This window comes from Centruroides vittatus, unplaced genomic scaffold (assembly GCF_030686945.1).
Source record: "Centruroides vittatus isolate TY-2023 unplaced genomic scaffold, ASM3068694v2 contig_18, whole genome shotgun sequence".
NCBI classification, from domain to species: Eukaryota; Metazoa; Arthropoda; class Arachnida; order Scorpiones; family Buthidae; genus Centruroides; species Centruroides vittatus.
Genome location: NW_027121101.1, coordinates 6,870,378 through 6,890,262, shown reverse-complemented (window position 1 = coordinate 6,890,262; position 19,885 = coordinate 6,870,378). Strand labels below are relative to the sequence as shown.

At 29.3% G+C, this 19,885-nt stretch overlaps 1 protein-coding gene across 7 annotated transcripts in view; it reads right to left on the bottom strand.

Annotated features, from left to right (window-relative positions):
* The window catches only part of LOC136969637 (serine/threonine-protein kinase Genghis Khan-like), a 190,014-nt gene that overhangs the window by 31,578 nt on the left and 138,551 nt on the right, over nucleotides 1–19,885 (bottom strand). For all 7 annotated transcript variants that reach the window (XM_067263897.1, XM_067263901.1, XM_067263898.1 and 4 more), the window contains 3 exons: nucleotides 19,389–19,698; nucleotides 19,205–19,316; nucleotides 7,738–7,873 (listed from right to left, as the gene is read on the bottom strand). In XM_067263897.1, the coding sequence (XP_067119998.1) occupies nucleotides 7,738–7,873; nucleotides 19,205–19,316; nucleotides 19,389–19,698 (558 nt within the window). The remainder of the gene's footprint in view (nucleotides 1–7,737; nucleotides 7,874–19,204; nucleotides 19,317–19,388; nucleotides 19,699–19,885) is intronic.

Sequence of the window (19,885 nt, the reverse complement as noted above, 5' to 3'; positions counted from 1 at the left end):
TTAATTTAACTGAAAGCAATACTGCTTCAGTTAAAAAATAAATCATCTGTTCTCTATGGGCATAAATAAATCTCTCTTTTACTATAATGGAATGCACTTTTCCTTTTTTAACTGAATTAATGAGTGGAAAAATAATCCAAGTTCAAAAGTATCAATTTAAAAAACAAAAATAACTATTTAATTTTGTAGTGAATAACAGTACGTTATTGCTATAGATTCCAGAAAAATTATAGTTATAACAAAAATGCCTTGAAACTAAGGAGAAAAGATATGATCAAAAATTGATTTTGATTTGAACCACTATGGCTTATTAATAAAAATGAACATAAAAAACTAAAAAATAAATTCAAATATATTTTATTCATTATCCTCTAATAAGCGGGGATAGGGACCGCATTAAAAAAAACGCATTAAAAAAAATCTCACGAAACTTCACGAATGGCTGTAAATAATAGTTTTCGCAACACAATTAAAAAATAATTTTTTTATGCGGTCAACAGGGACCGCATAAAAAAAGTCTCACATAGAAAATAACTCAAAACCGTACGAAATAGAATTTATTGACAACAGATGTCAGCACTTGACTGCATCGTCTGGTCTATCGTCTGTTTTACATATTTTTGTCCAGGTGGTGTTTTGTTGACTTAAAAAGTAAATTATTTCATTTTTCGCATATTCATGCAATAATATTACTATAATAAGTGCATTTATGCTATAATAAGTTTATTTAGCTATAATAAGTCAACGTGAGACATGACGAATCGCACGAGACTAGTCGCCAACTATACCGCACAAATTAAAAATTCGCATTAAAAAAAATCGCACAAATAAAAATCGCACATAAAAAGAGCGCATAAAAACAGGTTTGACTGTATATTTTATTCATTATCCTCTAATAACAGTTGTTTTATAGGAAATACAATATGATAGAACTCTACCTTCTTCTCATTTAAATACTATAGGATCTTTTTCAAATTCTCAATTTTTTGTGGTTTATTGCAACAGATTCTAGATAAGTCAGAGGCCGTATTCTGGTCATTGTCTCTTCTCAATTTAAATTTGTGGTTTATTGCAACAGATTCTAGATAAGTCAGAGGCCATATTCTGGTCATTGTCTCTTGTCTCCAGCTTATGATATAGACAATGTATCTCTTGTCGAGACACATTGTCTCATTGTCTATATCATAAGCTGGTCACTGATTGGCTAATCAATTATTTGTGTCTCAAGAGATCATCACGTCTCTAATCTGTCTATATTTTGCCTTCAACTGTTAGTGTAATCCTAGTATAGACAAAAATATAACTAAAAGCCTTTTGTAAAATACAATGCTGAGATTCACAATGCATTCTAATATGAAACATAACATTTACTATCCAAATAAGTGTATGTAATAAAACAATAAAAAACTATGAAATTATATTCGTTATCCCAATGTAACAGTCAACAACATGAAATGCACTAGAATGCATTTAAGAGTAAAAAAAAAAAAAAAAAAAAAAAAAAGACATTAAAATCATTTAATTGCCTGAGATTAACAAAAAGATTCATTTTTTAAATCATTTATTTTGTTAACCCTTCTGTGAATAAGCAAACTTTAGCTTTGTAAATATAAAAAATGGTTGATTAAATATTAATATACAAATACGGAGTTTTCATTATACACTAAGACAGGGGTCAGTAAACTTTGAGCAGTGTTGTGCCAAACTTAAGTTAGTGTTATTTTGGGTGCCAATATGATTCTACCAATTTTTGTTACATATAGTATCAAAATTGGTCTGGTTATAAAGGAATCCAAAAATTAATAATTAAAATTTAATTTTTACTACATTTCTATTCAATCAGAGTGCCATTGAAAATCATTCCGCATGTCACATTTGGCACACATGCCATAGGTTGCCAACCCCTGCACTAAGATATCCTAAAGTTTCACTATCATAGACAAATTTTCTGTATTTGGATATAATAGTTATTGTATTGAGGCCACTAACTTTTATGGCTTGTTATATTCTTACAATAAATATATTTCAGAATAAATTGTTTTCTGCACTGGAGGACCATCTCCTCATCATCATCCATGACTTTCCAGAATATGTATATACAGTAGAGCGTCGTTTATCCGAATCAATTGGGGACTGGGATTGTTCGGATAACCGATTATGTACGAAAAAATATATTAACCTATCTGATGTTGAAATTTTTCTCCATTGCGTGTTGCTTAGTGTTGAATTTTTCTCTATTGCGTGTCGCTTCGTGTTGAATTTTCGTCAATTTTAAGCCTAACAAAAATTTTTATAATAATAATTAAGGCTATTGTATCATTAAAAATTATTTCTTTATTTTGTACAAACAAAATAAATACAGCCAAACCTGTTTTTGTGCGGTCTTTTTCTGTGCGATTTTTATTTGTGCGATTGTTTTGTGCGATTTTTTTGTGCAATTTGTTTTGTGTGATTTTTTTTGTGCGGTATATGAAAATTTCAATCAAATTGGAACATAATTGACTCCTGTAAAATTTTTTAAAACTCTATTGGATGTTTTCTATGACATCAGCAGGTTTTTTCATTTTTTATTCAGTAAAATTTTTTTCTCATACGTTTTTTTCGGTCCCCTCTCATTTTAATAGCATAAAAATCATAAATATTATGTTATATTTGAACAGATGCAGTAAGTTAGCTTCCCTCCAGCTTTAGACTGCAGGTGTGAAATTTCATGCCTTGTTAAATGAAATAACACTTTCTGCAGCTATATTTATCAAATAAAAATAATCGTTAAAAAATGATTTTAACTTATTAATGTTAGATTCGTATATAAGTGGAAATAATTAATTAATATAAAAAATAAAATTCTTAGAGGATTTTTTTTCCCATTAGGGATTGCAGAAAAAGGCCCAAGGAGTTAAAAAAGCAATTCCTAGTTATTTCGTACGGTTTTGAGTTATTTTCTACGTGAGACTTTTTTTATGCGGTCCTTATTCACCGCATAAAAAATATTTTTTTAATTGTGTTGCGAAAATTATTTTTTATAGCCACTGTTGAAGTTTCGTGCTATTTTTTTTTTAATGAGTTTTCTTTTATGCGGTCCCTATCCACCACATAAAAACAGGTTTGACTGTATATTGAAAAATATAAAAACAAAAAAATTATACTTTAGAAGTTAATCTAGTATCAAGAACATTCGATTCAGCACAACACAGTCCGACTGGAAAGCTTTCGGTTGACTGGCTTTCGGATAAACGACGCTCTACTGTAATTGTATTTTTTATTGATATTTTCAGCATACTAAAGTACCTGTCACCTAAGAGGAAAAAGCATCAACATGACTTGAAATAAACTGATGAAATACCACACACAAACATAGCCTGTTGTACACACTGTACATAACAGTTTAAGTCCTTATAAATCTTTCTTCCACTCAAGGTGTCCATTGAATATGTTTTTAGATAAGATATTAGCTGAAGTTATACCATTCTAACATTTAATATATAATTTGCATATTTCAAGAAAATTGATTATTTAGATTTTTATTTTGACTTTAAGAACATTGTTTCAATAATATGCTATATATTAAAATTTTATTATAAATAAAATTATATGAAAATATAGAATTATAAATTCAAATTTAGTAGTTTTTAATATAACTGAACACAAATCTGAACTAAGATTAGAAATCATTCACATCTAAGTATCAAAGCCAAATGGTAAGTATACAACTTCAGAAGATTTTTTTTATATAATTGAGATAGTTATTTCTCTATTAAATATACTTTCCCATCCTATAAATTTGTGCACCCATGTCAGAAAATGTTTTGTTTATTTATGAAAAAGCATCATTATTGAGGATGTGAGTCCATGCAAATCAGGAAAAGAAATGTTTTTGTTACAAAAAAATCGAGATGAAGTTCAAGAATTTCTGCAGAGGTCATGTGAAAAGGATTTGCATGTAATAAAAGCACTGGTCTTGAAGTTTGCAGAGTACTGGCAATGGTAGATATCCTGTCATTCCCCGTAATTTTTTTTACTAGCAATATGCTGTGCATCGTGACCAATGAATGCATCAATGTCCAACAGGTCCAAATGTCAGTCATTTCTACTGCCAAACATGGAAAAATTGACACCATCTCTTGAAATCAGGGGGAAGATTGTTGAAAAATGTTTAGCTGGTATGTCAATAAGAGAAATTAGGAGAAACCTCTATTCCTGAATCCTCAGTATGGTCCTTCCTTAAACACTACAATTTCACTGGATCCATTGTGTGAAGAGAAGATAAGATATGGAAGACAAAAGACTTCATTGGATAAAGAAGATTGCATGCTTATCTGAAAAATCAAGGCTCAGTGACCAGGAACATACACAAAAGCTGCAGTGCTATGGAGAGAAAAGATTGATAAGTTAGTTTCTGTCAAAATGGCCACTAAAAGGCTAAAAGCAAATGACTAAAGGTCGTATAAAGTTAAGTGTAAGCCCTTGCTAATGAAGGCCCAGGAAAAGAAGCAGTATCATTGGGCTAAAGATCATCTACATTGGACTGATCAAGATTGGTGTCAAATAACATGGCCTAACTAGTTGCTTTTTGAGGTCTTTTATGGAAATACTGGATGCAGGATCATCGGAATGCCAAATGAAAGTCTGAAGAAAAGTTGCATCAAACAGCAAGTTAAGTTTTCACTTAAGATGCAAATAGGGAATGTTTCCATGTTGCAGCATAGTTAATATGGTTACTTATGAATTGACATTATAGGCAGTTGACTACCAGAGACTGTTAAACACCACCCTTCTCCAGTCTCTCAACTGATTAGCTCCTGAAGATGGCTTCCTACTTCAACAGGACGGTGCTAAAGCCCAGACTACTGCTTGCACTGTTTCATAGTTAAGAAACTATAATGTCCAGATTATTGACTGGTTGCCCAATTCTCCAGATATGAACCATACAGAAGATTTATAACTATTCCTCAAGAAACAAGTCTGCAAAAGAAAGCCAAGAGAGAAAATTCAGTTGATGACATCTTGCAGGATTGCAGCCATTCTTCTGTTAAAATAACAGAAGAATGGCTGCAATCCTGCAAGATGTGTGACAGTGCCTCGTTGAGACAACACCCTCTAGCCATACCCCCAATGCCCTTAACATGTTTTCCTTCTGTGAGAAAGGCTTAGAAATATCCTTAGCCAAACTTTTCTATGAACTTCACACTTTGTGTCCTTACTGTACATTGTTCTTAATATTAGTAAACCATTAAATGCAATGTTTCTTCTCATCTGCTTTAATGGATGAAAGGGATTGTTTGGTCAGGACATTGGGTATAAGTTTATGGAATCAAGGGGGCCAAGGTTCAAAACAGTTTGGAAATCACTGAGCTAGATTATTACATCCAGCTCGTAACATAATGGTCTTGACAATTGAAAATTTATGTATCTTCCAAAACAGCTAAGTCTATAAATGCTAAGGATGCTGAAATGCTATATAGAATGTGTATAAGTATGTGTATGAGATTTTCTAACAGAAACTGCTATGTCAAGGTGTATGACACTATATTTATTTTTCACCCTTTATATTTGATCTCCCATTTTGATTCATTTATACAGAATGTTCGAAATTATCTGTACAACTTCTGTTTTAATAGATAATCAACAAGTATAAAATTCCATCACTGTGTCATTTTACAGAGTAACTTATTAAGTTTTGATTTTGATAAAGCTTGGTGATATCACTCAGATAATTGATAGTTGGTAATGAGCAAAGGTAAACAACAGTTAAATCAAATTCCCAATCTCTGGTGTTGTCCCTCAAATCTCTTGATCTTCATTATCTCTTTCAATTTTTCTCTTCTCTCCATTGATAGGTTTCTGCTCTTTTCTTAACTCTGCTGTACCCCCATCCTTTTGGTGTTCCACACACATCCTCTTTTATCCCAAACTAATGTCCAATCGTTAGATTTGATAGAGTCTTGAAACTGGTGTATCATTCCTGCATGATGTTATGTCATATTGATAAATACAGTGGGTGATCGGTTAACAAACATAATCTGTTCCAAGACTTTGTTCGTTTGCTATCCGAATTGTTTGTTAACTGATTATAGATTTACCATAGGTTTTTATGGGAATTTGATTAATTCATTCTGGAGACCCCCCAAATATATATATACATACACTTTCTTACAATGTTTATTTATATGTAATAATAAAAAATACATATATACATAATTTTGCATTTTTATTAGTCATGTTTTTTCCATTTGTGAGGGTTAAGGAATCTGTCTAATATCAATTGCTTTTCTCTCTTTAGGATTTTTCAGAAGTAATTAATAGCATTGTAATTGTAAAGATCCCCAAGCCTATTAATCTCAACCTGGTTTGGATGCCATTCTAAGACCATTGTTCTGAGATCCTCTCACTTCTTCAAAAGATCTTTAATAGCAGATATCAGCATTAATCCTATTTTTCAGAAGAAAACATATCTCGCCAAGTTTCTTCGTGTTCTTCTGTTGTCAGATCAGTTTCAGGTTCCATTATGAGCTCTTCAATATTCTTTATTTCTCAGATGTGATTTTTGTTACTCCTTAAGCTGCTTGAGTCTTCTTGATTATACTGTATCTTTCTTAGATAAGATTAAATTGCAGCCTACTGTAGACCTGTTCAAGCCATACTACCCAGCAATATCAGACATCTGCTGCCAACTCTCTACCTTTGCTATTATACTCTCACCTTTCAAAAAAAAAAAAGATGCAAAATTTAATGAGTGCCTGCCTAACAGTCTCACGAATACTATAAAAGAACTGTTTCTGTGAGAAAAATAAAAGGTTGGAATTACAAGGGAGTTTCAAAGTTTGGAGGAATACTATCCAATCAGTATATATTGCCGTCTCTCGCGCTCCGAAAAATTTTGAATTGTTGCCTGAAGACATGGGAATACCAATCAGTATTCATTATTTTACGTCGCTTCTTATCTTATTGTGTTTGTTCTCTGAGGTGTTCATTATCCGAACATGTGTTTGTTGTCCGAACATAAAGATCTTTCATGACAGTGTTTGTTATCCAATTTGTTCATTAACCGAACTGTTTGTTAACCAATCACCCACTGTAATTTCAAAAATAAAGAAGCCAATGGATGTTTCATGCATAGTTCATTTAAAATTTAGGTTTGACATCAAACATATTTAGGTTTTTCTTAAATGTTCTTTCAAGATGTTTCATTTAGGTCCAAAAACATTAAATGAGTTCAAATTTATTTGCCTATTAATTTTTTACTGTTTATTGTATTCATTTAAGAAATAAATAGAAAATTTCATGAAATAAAGAAATTTAGAAGGAATAAATTCAAAATTTAAATTTTATTCATTTTATTAAAAAATAATTTCAAAATTCTAATATAGTTACCTGAAAATACTTTATTAATAATAATTATATTTTGATAATGAATATATTATATATAATTATAATTTTGCATGGTATAATACGTGTATGTTTTTTTTCTTTATTCTTTCTGCTATATAGGCTCTAAGAAGTTTATGTGTATTTTTTAAATATTCAAACTTCTTACAAATAGGTTTTATTAAATTGTTTGATACTGTTTAATATACAGTTTTTCAAAACTTACATAATTATTATCTAAATCTGTTATATAATATCCTTTAAAAAACAATATTGTGATTATTGTAGATATTTTTATTTTGCAGAATCTTAAAAAAAAAAAAATATTGCTAAAATGAATCTGAAAATTTTAAAAACACAATCAGAACATACCATTAGAGGCCTGATGAACTGTATTCATTACTTGGTGTAATTCTGTAACTGGATGACTTTTTTGATTACTGACTTTACTAATAACTTGTTTTGTTTGTTGCATTTTATCATCTTGATTTGATACAATCTGTTGAGCCTATTAGATTATAGCAAAAAAAATGTAATAATCTTCATATAATTATTATTTTTTAAAACTATTTTTATCACATTGTACAAACTAATGTACTATTATTACTAAAAAAGAAATAAAATAAATATCATAAATATCATCAATTTTCAAATTTACAATTTTAACTAGGAAATACTATAAATAATTTAACTGAATAATGAAAACTGCACTAGTAAAAAAATTTGGAGATCAAGTGATGTAGCATAAAAAATCATTTATGATAAACAATTCTGAATGTCAGATGTTAGTGTTATGCAATATACAATAAAATATACAGTATATGTAAAAAAAATATGCATTTGAGCTGAATTGTTATGTTTCCATTTATTGTACTTGTTGCAATATTCTGATCAACAATATGTGCATCTGCACAACTAGAACAAATGATTTTTAGAATATTATGCTGACTTTGGTAGGATGTTTGACTTTTGTGAATGGCCACAAGTACTGCGCATTTGTGTGACTCGGAATTGATGAGGTTGCTGATGAGGTGTTAGGAAATTCTTTGACACTCCTCAATGAGAGCAGTACATACTCCCCTAAATATTTTAACCAGTGTATTAAATTAGATTTCTTTACATAAATTTACAAATGGTAATAATATCTATTTGAAATTTTACAGTGCTTAAAATTTTGCTTATTAGAACTATTCTTTTATGTTTTCAGCATTTAAATATATATTATTTGTGAAATTATGAAACCTATAAAATTATTGTAATAAATATTTTGAAACTTTCTGATGGTAATATTTATTATTCTCATTCAAATAATTTTGTTTCAGACAAAATTATAAAAATAAAACTTTTCACTCTCATCATGTAATTTTGAATACATTTGAAATGTAAATTCATCATCATTGTCATCATAATCTGATGAGGTTTCTGTAAATATAAGGTTATAAAAATTTTTTTTTACTAATTCAATCATGCTGAACATAAAAAGGATGTTTACATAAATACTTTTTATAGTAAAGAAATAAAACCCATACAACAAAAGTAAATAAAGAGTTTAATCAAATTTATTCTTAATTATATAATTTATTTGTACTCATTATTCTTTGAATTTGCAAAATATTTTAATGGATCATGAAGTTTAAACAGAAAAGCTAAATTTAAATTTAGGGCTAATCAATATGAGTATAGCTCATAGAAAACACATAGCATTGTATATCTGTCTTATGGTAATTTTTTACAATTTCTCCAGTTGACTATTATTGAAATGTTATCAAAACAAATTAAGTGAAAAACATCTTTTGATGTTAATTAACTTTAATTGATACAATAAAATATAAAAATCTGACAATGACAACATTACATTATTTAAAGTACTTTCAAATAATTAATGTTGTCATTGTCAGATTTAAAAAAAAAATACTATGTTAAATTTAAAAAGATTGTTTAAGAATTACTAAATAAATGTAAATATGATAATTAGATAAAGTATTTTAAAATGATAAAAATGATATATAAAAATTATGACAAGATATACAAATACTTTATTTTATATCAGGGATGGGCAACCTTTTTCTATGTAAGAGCCACATTTCAAAACTTTTGAACTGACACAGGCCACATACAAGATAAAAGAGGGGAAAAAAATGCTGGTAAATCACAATTATTTATTCATATATAATTATAAATTAGAAGTGAGTCTGATTTTACAGTGTGTTAGGAAGTTCGTTGTATTAGAATAGGTATACTTAATTTAGCTTCTGGAACTGATGTAAACATAATATATTGGAAATATTTGGTTAAATATTAGTTACTGTTAGTTTTAAATTAATTTTGATGTGTCTGTTAAGCTGGTTTCTTGTTTTAATTTTTACTAAATTCATTGTGGGATAAACTATTCACACCCATAAGTTGTAGAAAATAATGTTTGAATTTTTTCTGCACACTTCCTTAAGCTGGAAAATTGATATATTTATACATATTTCATGCGACACGGGCCGCAAAAAATATTAATGTGACTGCATGTGGCCCAAGGGACCTGAGCTGCCCTTCCCTGTTTTATATACATAGGAAATATTTAACAGTAACTTACATTAACCTTACACACATTTCCATCCACAATAAAAACATTGTAAAATACACAGTGCACATGTTTTTGGCCCCGTTTAGTGACCAGCTTCAGGCTTCTATAAAAGATTTGCATTGCAAGTCAAATACTCTAGTTTCTGGAAATTTTTTTAAAATTTGGCCATCCACATTCCAAACAATTCCAAACAAAAGCATATTTAGAACTAAACATTTCTCTTATAACATTAATGTTCTTAAATATTTTTGGCATTAATAAACATAATAAATTGCAACAGGAATTAATAAAATAAATGATGAAAAATTTTTTATAAGAACATCCTACTACATTGTCCCCTTATTATTGTATACTGGGTTATCAATGAGAGATTTCCAAGCCGTAGTAATAAATTCAGCATCTTTGCCATTTATACATTTCCTATGATGTGAGCTTTTATAAATGGCAGAGATGCTGAATTCATTCTCATGGCCTGGAAATCTTTCATTGATAACCCAATACACAATAATAGGGGAATGAGGAGTAGGATGCTCTTAGGAAAAATTTTTCTACAATTTATTTTATTAATTCTTGTTGCAATTTATTATGTTTATTAATGCCAAAAATATTTAAGAACATTAATGTTATAAGAGAAATGTTTAGTTCTAAATATGCTTTTGTTTGGAATTGTTTGGAATGTGGATGGCCAAATTTTAAAAAAATTTCCAGAAACTAGAGTATTTGACTTGCAATGCAAATCTTCTATAGAAGCCTGAACTTGGATTAAATGAGATCAAAAACGTTTGCACTGTGTACTTTACAATGTATTTTTGCAGCCAGAAATGTATGCAAGGTTAAGTTACTGTTACAATAATTTCAGATTTACAGATAGTCTGTGATAGGAAATATTTAGCAAAATAAAAACAACAATAATAAATAAAGACACAAACAGTAACAGTTGAATTTTTAAAAAAATAATGAAATAGAAAACTAAAGTTGGAAAATTACATGGACTTGTGTTAAAGATTTGTAAAGTTTCCTGTATAAATAGCAAGATGGAATTTGTAAAGGTTGGAGGTTGGAATAACTGCATTTCAGTCTAAACTTTGTCTACTCCAAAAAATTAGAAATGTTATTTATAAGAGAGACTTGTTGAAAAAAATTAAGAATACACTCCTGATTTTTCTAACAAATCAATAAGGATTCTTATTATTACAAATCAGTCTACTTACCAAGGGTTATATGAGAAGGGAATAATTAAATGAACTATTTTGATATGTATTTTTCATCACAAGCAATAGGTAGTTTTATGGCAAAAAACACACAATAAAGTATAACATAATCTATTAGAAAAGCACATTATGAGATATAATCAAAAGAAATCATATTTTGTCTGTAAATATTTTTCACTTAATTAAAATTTTGCTGCCATCCTGCTCATTTCTGCCTTGCCTCAAATGCTCCTTGAAAGTTTCTTCTTGTAAGTTCTGAAGTATTTGTTGTGATTTAACTTAGATTTCCTTAACTAATTTGAAATTCAGCCCCTTGAGCTTCAATTTCATACTGGAGAACAAAGACAAGTTACAAGGAGCCAAATCTGGTGAGTAATGAGGATGGGGGAAAAAGTTGTCCTTTCATGTTATTTTCTGCCAAAAATGCTCATGTTTTGAAGAATGTGTTTGCAGGAGCATTCTGTGATGAAGGAAGAAAGTTTAGTTGCATTATAGTTTAGGCTTTTTGTAGCAAACATCATTGTGTAACTGTCACAAACTCAACACCGGAGTGCAGTAAATTAACAATACTGGTAACAGACTTGAAAGTATTGTTAATTGTGCAACTGCTTTAAAGTATCACAGAAAAAGCCTGAATTCATTGTTTGACCAGTAAGAACAAATTCCTAGTACACAATACCGTTATGATAAAAAAAAAAATCAAAAAAGCTTTGTTGCACTCCTGACTTGTCTTTCCTTATTGGATCTTGGAGATTGTGGTCTCTTCCACTGAGACAACTACAGTTTGGGCTTAGAGTTATGGTCAACAACCCAAAAATCATTAAGGTAGGGTCATCAGTGATCTGTTTCCAGAGATCTTTGTAAATGTTGACCTGATGGTTTTCTGGCCTTGAGTCAACAGACAGAATGAATCTGACAAATGCAATCATGCCCAGATTATGTTATGATCACCTGAGTAGTACCAAAATGAAATAACAATGGTGCTAGCAACTTCTTGAAGGATAATTTAATGATCATAACAAACAAAATTTGAATTTCTTCAATGCTTTTGGTGCTGGTGTGCAATAATCCAGGCTTTTCATTGCTCTAAAGTAACATTTGATCTTTTTTAAAAACATGAGTGACAGTCAAAACACAGTCTTCAGCCTATGATCTTGTTGCCATAGGCCTCCAAAACATTTCAAGGGTCTCAATGGGAGATATCCAAAGTTTAATGCAAAATTTAATATTTGCTCTTTGCTAAATTTTCATCCATTCTTGAATCTTAGCACTACACTAACACAACTTTATGAAATTTCATGTAGCAAGTGTTTCAGTTTGAAAACTCAATACCACATAGCAAACTGGTGCACAAACGCATAAGGTGGAAATCCCTCATGGCAAAAAGACTGGACTTCATGCTATTACTGAATAAGCAGTTCATTTTTGATTGAATCACATATTTTGACATGAAACTAAGGTAAGAAAAACAAGCCATAAGGACAGCATATAGTCTATTATAGATGGGCAGAATAATGAAAAAATGAAACAAAAATCAGCTGAAGTGTCTTCATTTTGTAATTCCATTTGTATAACATGAATCAAGAAGTCAAATAAGACTGCTACTTTGATAAATGTGAAAGAATTCAACATCAAAATTAGAAAGGCTATTTCATATTCTAATTTTCATCTACCATTAAGCCAATTGTTCATAAACCCAATCTTTCCACTCATGGACCGTCAGATATGCTTTGTTCTGTACATATATCAACATCAGAAAGTAACAAAGATACAAGTGACAAATGTGAAAGTTTGTAACTGACAAATTCTCACATACTGGTAATAGAAAAACAGACCAATAAGTCAAAAGAAATTTATTTAATTTTGATTAGTACAAGATCCAGCAGGAAAATGAACAATTATGAACAGATGGTTATCATCTTTTGAATATTTATTAACAAATTTTCTTGTAGATGATTTCAAATAACATACAATGGTGCAAATTTTAATTTATTCCAGAAAGACATTTGAACTCTGGTTTGTTTGAAGGGTAATCTAATATTTTTGGCAGGGGGTTGTGTTTAAAAGTACAGTAATGTTCACTTTTAATGAACTCTTAGCTATAACAAACCAATTTTAAAAGTACGAACGAAACATGGTAAAAACATAAAACTGATAAATTACTGGTAATTTCTCTTTTCTATATATTAATAACAACTCTCAGAGAATTTTTCAGAAGCTAACTCATTTGTTATTTGTTAGTTCCTTACAATAAAGCTACGGTAAGAGATCTTTAACCCATATCCTTGATTATTATTGACATTTAACATTTTTGTCTTGTTTATTTTAGCATTTGTTATTATTATTATTTGTTAGTATGGTGGTGTTGGTGAATTATGTCCTACTCAGCTGATATTGGTGACTAATATTGGTACTACACTAGACCAAAGTCAAGCATACCCACAAAAAAAATGTTATTTGTATATTGTTTGTAAATGTATCTATATTTAAGAATTTCTTCACTATGTGACAAGTGTTCGTAAGGTCTAATGTTTTGTAGACTTTTGTATAGTGTATGTGACCACTAATTCAAAACTACACTATGGCACAGCAAGTACATTATCCCCTTTCCATGGGCACTTTATTTCTTTAGTTCTTTCACCTATACACACTGGGGTGAAACAACTTAATCTTCGAATCCGGAAAGTGGATATTCTTCGATATAATGGTAAAAAAAAAGAGTATAGCTTAAAGAAGGACCTAGTGAGGGGCCGAAAACGTTTGCGTACGAACTTTGACAGCACTGGTTACAAGGTTTGCAAGAGGATTAAGTGATTCTTTAGTTCTGCATGTTTACAATTTTTTTTGGTATATGTATTTTATATGTTAAGATGTTTAGAAGGCTATTATGTATGTGATTTGCTAATTTTGAAAAAATAAAAAATAAATAAATACAATGACAAATAAATATGTCTGCAGCACACAAATGATTTTTCATGTTTTCTAGAGACATTCTTAGTAATTTTAGACAAAGAAAAAGCTTGTGAGTTCATATTTGCAACTCACAAGTAAAATCAGCATATAACCTACCCAATCACATAATCCACACGTACTCTCAGATAAACAACAATTCTTAGACTCAATAATCACGGTTCTTTATTCTATAAATTCTTTATGCAAACAATATTAGTTTTATATGGAATAATTAAAAACTGTAAATAATAATTCAAAAATTGAATAAAAAATAATTAATGAAAATTAATAATAATAAAACAATTTCTAAAAATAGGCAGATAGTGCCTAAACTGACTGCTTGAATGCTGTGGGAATTCAATAAGAATGGAAATAAGAATGTGGGAATAAGAATGGAAGTAAACAATGAATTCATAATGAGTTTAAAAAACAAATATATTTATAAGTACTTTTGATGATAATACATAACTGACATTTTCAGATAAAAATAGAAAAAAATAAAATAGAACAAATAGTTTTAAAATTTACAACATAATATAAAATCTTAGTTTTCAAGAATAAAAGAATTTAAAGTTTAAAATCATTTAAACATAAAACAATAAACAATTTTTGACAAATAATCTGCTAGATTTTATTGGGCTATATAAGGGTAACTAATTTAATAATCAGAATCAATACAATTTGATTAGAGATAGACGGTTAGGCTGCCATCTCTTCATAAATTTAATAATTAGAAATAAATTAATTTTTAAAATTTATTTAGACTCTCCTGCTTGCTGTGCAGTTGCATTGCCAGTTATGCTACCCATACCCCTGTGCAATCTTTGCTTCTGGAGCTACTAATTAATTAATTTGGATATAACCATACCAATCACTCATGGTCACAGAATTTATAGAATAAGTTATTTAATAAACCCTGATTATTAAAATGATTAAAATTTCAGGGATACTATTGATTACTATCTATGGAATTTCGGGACTTTGAGCATGTATCTGAACTGAGGAGACTGAGATGAGTTCAACAATACCCTACTTTTGGACCGGAGACGAAAAATAAGAAAGTTATCACACTTTTTTAATGCTTTTATACAGACAGCACCGTAGTTGCTAGTGCTGCCATCTTGCGGTAAAGTCTGCAAACAAATTTAAAAAAAACACGCAGAAAGGCAAGAAATTGCACAAACAATCGAACGCCACTTCCTTTTTTTTCTTTTGTTCAAGAACTACGTGAATCAATAACTAGTGACATTAAACAATCGGCGGCCTGCCGATGGTTCCCCTCCTGGGGGGAATCCGTTGGGAACACGAACAGTTGAATGCCAGTTCCTTTTTTCCCTTTTGTTCAAGCATCGCGACTCCTGATCGCAATAGCGTGGTCGGCTCGTAGTACTAGCCGACCGCGAGCAATAGTGAGACCAAGGGGCCGTAGCCCCCGAGATTGACTAGCGAGGATATGCAAAAAATACTTAACTTGAACTGTAGACGATCAGTGTGCTCATGGATCATCATCTGCCACTGTTGAAGGTATATATGGCCAATATGGCCACGCGATAGGCTTAGTGGAGATAGCGACACAACTCCCAATCATCGCGTGATCGCCGAAAAAAAATATGATAACCTTCTTATTTTTTGCCTCCAGCCCAAAAGTAAGGTACCGTTGAACTCGTCTTGGTCCTCTCAGTTAAGATATATACTCAGTCCCAAAATTCCATAGATAGTAATCTATAGTACACCCAAAATTTCTTATAAATTTAATAATTAGAGAAAAATTAATTTATTTCTAGTTATTAAATTTATCAGGAGATGGCAGCCTAATCATCTACCTCTAATCAAATTGTTTTAATTCTAATTATTACAAAGCCTTAATAGTTTGATAAAATCTAGCAGATTGTTTGGCAATATTGAAGTATCAAGTTGCTGTAATTTATATAAACAATTTTTGAATGTATAGTAATAGAATATTAAATAACATTATAATGTAAGTGAGAATTCCATAAATTGAAATTTCAAACTCCCCTTTGTCTCACCCATTCTATTGTCCATGCAAATATAGAAAACAATGTTGCAAAGGAACTGACCTCATCCTCAAATTAAGGGAAAAGAAATTGCATGCATTTTAGGATTGGAGAAGTATGTAAATTGGAATTTTAACCTGTCCTTTCACTCACCCCTTCATTGATTGAACTTCATTTAACATCATCATGTTACATATAGAAAACAATATTACAAGGGGACTTAATTCCGTCTCAAATTTTGGGAGAAAATAGCTGCAAACATAATACATAATGCAATTTGGCGCAATTGTGACTTGCAAGAAGGTGGGTGGCTGCAATCTATCTTAATCTAACCTATGTATGTAAGTTTATATAATATATAAAATATCAGATTTCTCAACCATCCACTTTTGTGTGAACAATTAGCTTTTTAGGGGTGTTGTCCCCATGTATACTGTATCAGCATTTGTTTGCTTTTTTCTATTAATCAATCTTTATAAGCATTGTCAGTTAAATTTATTAATAAAAAAAAGTTTTTAATCAAATTTGAGGGAGTTGGACTATTTTCTTTTGAAAAACACAATATTGGCTTTTTTTTATGTACTTTTTTTCCATGAAATTTGGCATACATTCAAGGACAACTTGTTTCTGTATGTCTTTAAGAACTTGTAACCTGCAAAATTTTTACAAAATGATAGATGCTCACCATTAACTTCCTTATATAAAAATTCATATTTTAAAAATTCTGCAACATAGTTCTTTTTCTCAGAATTATTGTTTTTTTTTGCATAATTTGTTTTATGTATATATTAGAATAACATTTCTAATGTACAAACATAGATCTACTAATCCCCCTTTTTTGTTGATTATGATTAACAATCAATTGATTTTTCAACTAAATCTGTATTGAAAATATTTATTTTTTTAAAATAATGCCTATGAAAAAGTGTATACATGACCACAAAGAAGAATTGGTGATCCCACTATATTTGAAAATTGTTCTACATTACTGTGTTAGTATAATGAGTGCAAATTATCATAAATAATCTTTCAATTGAAAAAAAGAAATTCAAAAGTAATGAGATAAAAAGAGTAATAAAGTATAAACAATAAATAATAATAGAACAATTAAAACACAAAGAAAGTGCATTAGTGATGAATAAGAAAGTTTATAAATAAATTTAATATTTTATTTCCATATTTTTAAATGAACCTTGGAGTTGATGTTATCTGTATAAAAATGCTTACTTTCAGGTAGCCAACTGTTTAAATTTTTCACAAAGGAATGTTTTTGTCCTGTTTTAGGACAGCTTCAACTTCCTAATGTACACAAGTCACTATTCCAACTGAATTTGAATATTTTTGACATATCAAATATTTCAAAACAATACATTTTGAACTAATTTGTTAAAATTAAACCCATGAATGTGCAACAAATGGAGTTAATTTTCCTGTACAAGTTTTCTTATGTTTGGTTCCAAATTGAACAGTGACAGCCAAAGATTTCTTGCTATGACATTCAACTACACATCAACCAGTAAAGAATAACATATGCTATCCAGTCTTTGAGTTAAATAAAAATTTTCACCAGGTGCTGTGACAATTAACAGATGCCATAAAAGAACAAGTGAAAAAGTTTGTCAAGAACACCTTGATCATTATTGTTGCAAAAGTGACAATTTTCTAATGAAAATCATCACTAGTAATGAGTTATTAATCATTACTATAGTGCAGAAGATAAGACTTACATTCTGCATTGAACATTGATGTAATATTCTCCAAAAGTTAAGTTCTAAACTGCTTTCCTTGCTTAGATCTTGCTGACAATGTTTTGGAACCTTAAAAGGAATTATTTACATAGAGCTGGCAAAGTGACAAATAAACAATTCAATGAAGTGTTTGAAACCTTATGAGCACTAAATTCAGCAATATATTAAGAAGCCTTATAAAATGTATTTTCAGAGTAAGGCCAGAATGGAAAAAAAACCAGCAAAAATGTTTAAAGAATCTGAATTTACAAGTTATTCTGAACATTCCTTACTGCCCAAAACTTACCAGACTTCTGATTATTCCCAAAATTAAAGGTATTGAAAAATCAATGTTTTCAAGCTGTCAAGTTCAAGTTGCTACATGATAATGGATCAAGAAGAAGCTAGAAAAATTTTTTATGTATGGAATGCAAAAATAGGTTGAATGTTTAAAACAATGTGTCATTCTAAATGATGATTATGTTAAAAATAAATATTTGACTAAAGTAAATAATTTTTCTATTTTTTGAAATTTGAGCGTATTATATCTTTTCTCAAATTAACTGTATAAAAATGGAGACCTTATTTACTAATTAACCCTCATATTTCTTCTTAAGGTTAAAGTTTAACCATAGCATGATTTTAAAGTAATTTTTCTTCATTAAATTTTCTCAATTTTTTAACTTATTTTCAAATATGTTGACTAATTTATCATATTCAAGATGAGCTTCAGGATTTATCTTGAAGCAATAATAAATGAATTTCATTCATTATATTTTGCATACACAGGAGTTTTCACACTTCAGTATTTCATACAACTAAAAAAAAACTCACTTTACATGCAATTATTTAAAAAATGAATAATAGTTTGTTGTATACATTTTTTTATACTACTGATACATTTTTACCTTCAAAATGTGATTGAATGGTTTTCCATACACTTCTCTGCGTCAATATTATTTTCATATGCACAAACAAACAAAATATGAAGACTAAATAATAAATTATTATTTACTTTTTCATATCATCCCTGCAACTAACCATAATTTTTTTGGTACAAGTATATGATATAAGTCAAACATGGTCATATTATATTATAAATAATATGCTGATTGTTTCATTTGAATAATAAATCATCTTTTTATTCAAGTTATTCTAAAAAAATATTTTAACTACAATATATATATTTTTATCCCATTATATACAAGATAAATATGGTAATAAAATACATTTAAATATACTAACTACAAACTTAATTAGTTTTAGACACTATTACTTATTTTAATTCTCATTAAATTTAAATAAATTTTTTATAATAAATATAATTATACATATAAATTAAAAATGAAAAACACTAACCTTAGGAATATCTATAAGTTTTTGTAACTGTATACCCTGTCCAGGTCCCATATGGGAAATATGATTGAAATTTGTAGGCCCAGAAATAATTCGTGAACGTCTATCTGTAGTACTGTTGATAAAAATCAATAAATTAACAGTATAGAATAATTAAAAATAACATGAAATACATATTATTTCTTACGATTTATTTGTTTTATCTGGCTCTCTCATTGAGAATCGACGCCTTGTTCTTGCAAGAACAGCTTTAGCTGTTCGACCACGAAGTTGTCCTCCTCCATGTTCTGGAACCCGTATTAAATTTTCATGAAAATGAATATTATGAAGATAAATTATATGAGGAAGATCTGCAGCTAAAACAAATCCAATAATCCCTGTTCGACATAAAGGTTTTGCTTTTTTTAAACTAATAGTTTGAATCCAATCTCCAGTAGCTATTTCAAACACATCTATATGAGTTTCACTATAAGTGCAGAGATAACCATCAGAAACACCTAGAAAAAATATTAATTTCATATAATTCAAAAAATAAGTAGAAAATAGTATATTTTAACATCTCAATTTACAAAATTATTTATTTTGTATCACATTAAAAAAAAATAATAATAATAAAATGAAAAAATAAAACTTTCCAATAGCAGTTTATTTAATTATAACATAGTAATAAATACTAATTCTCGG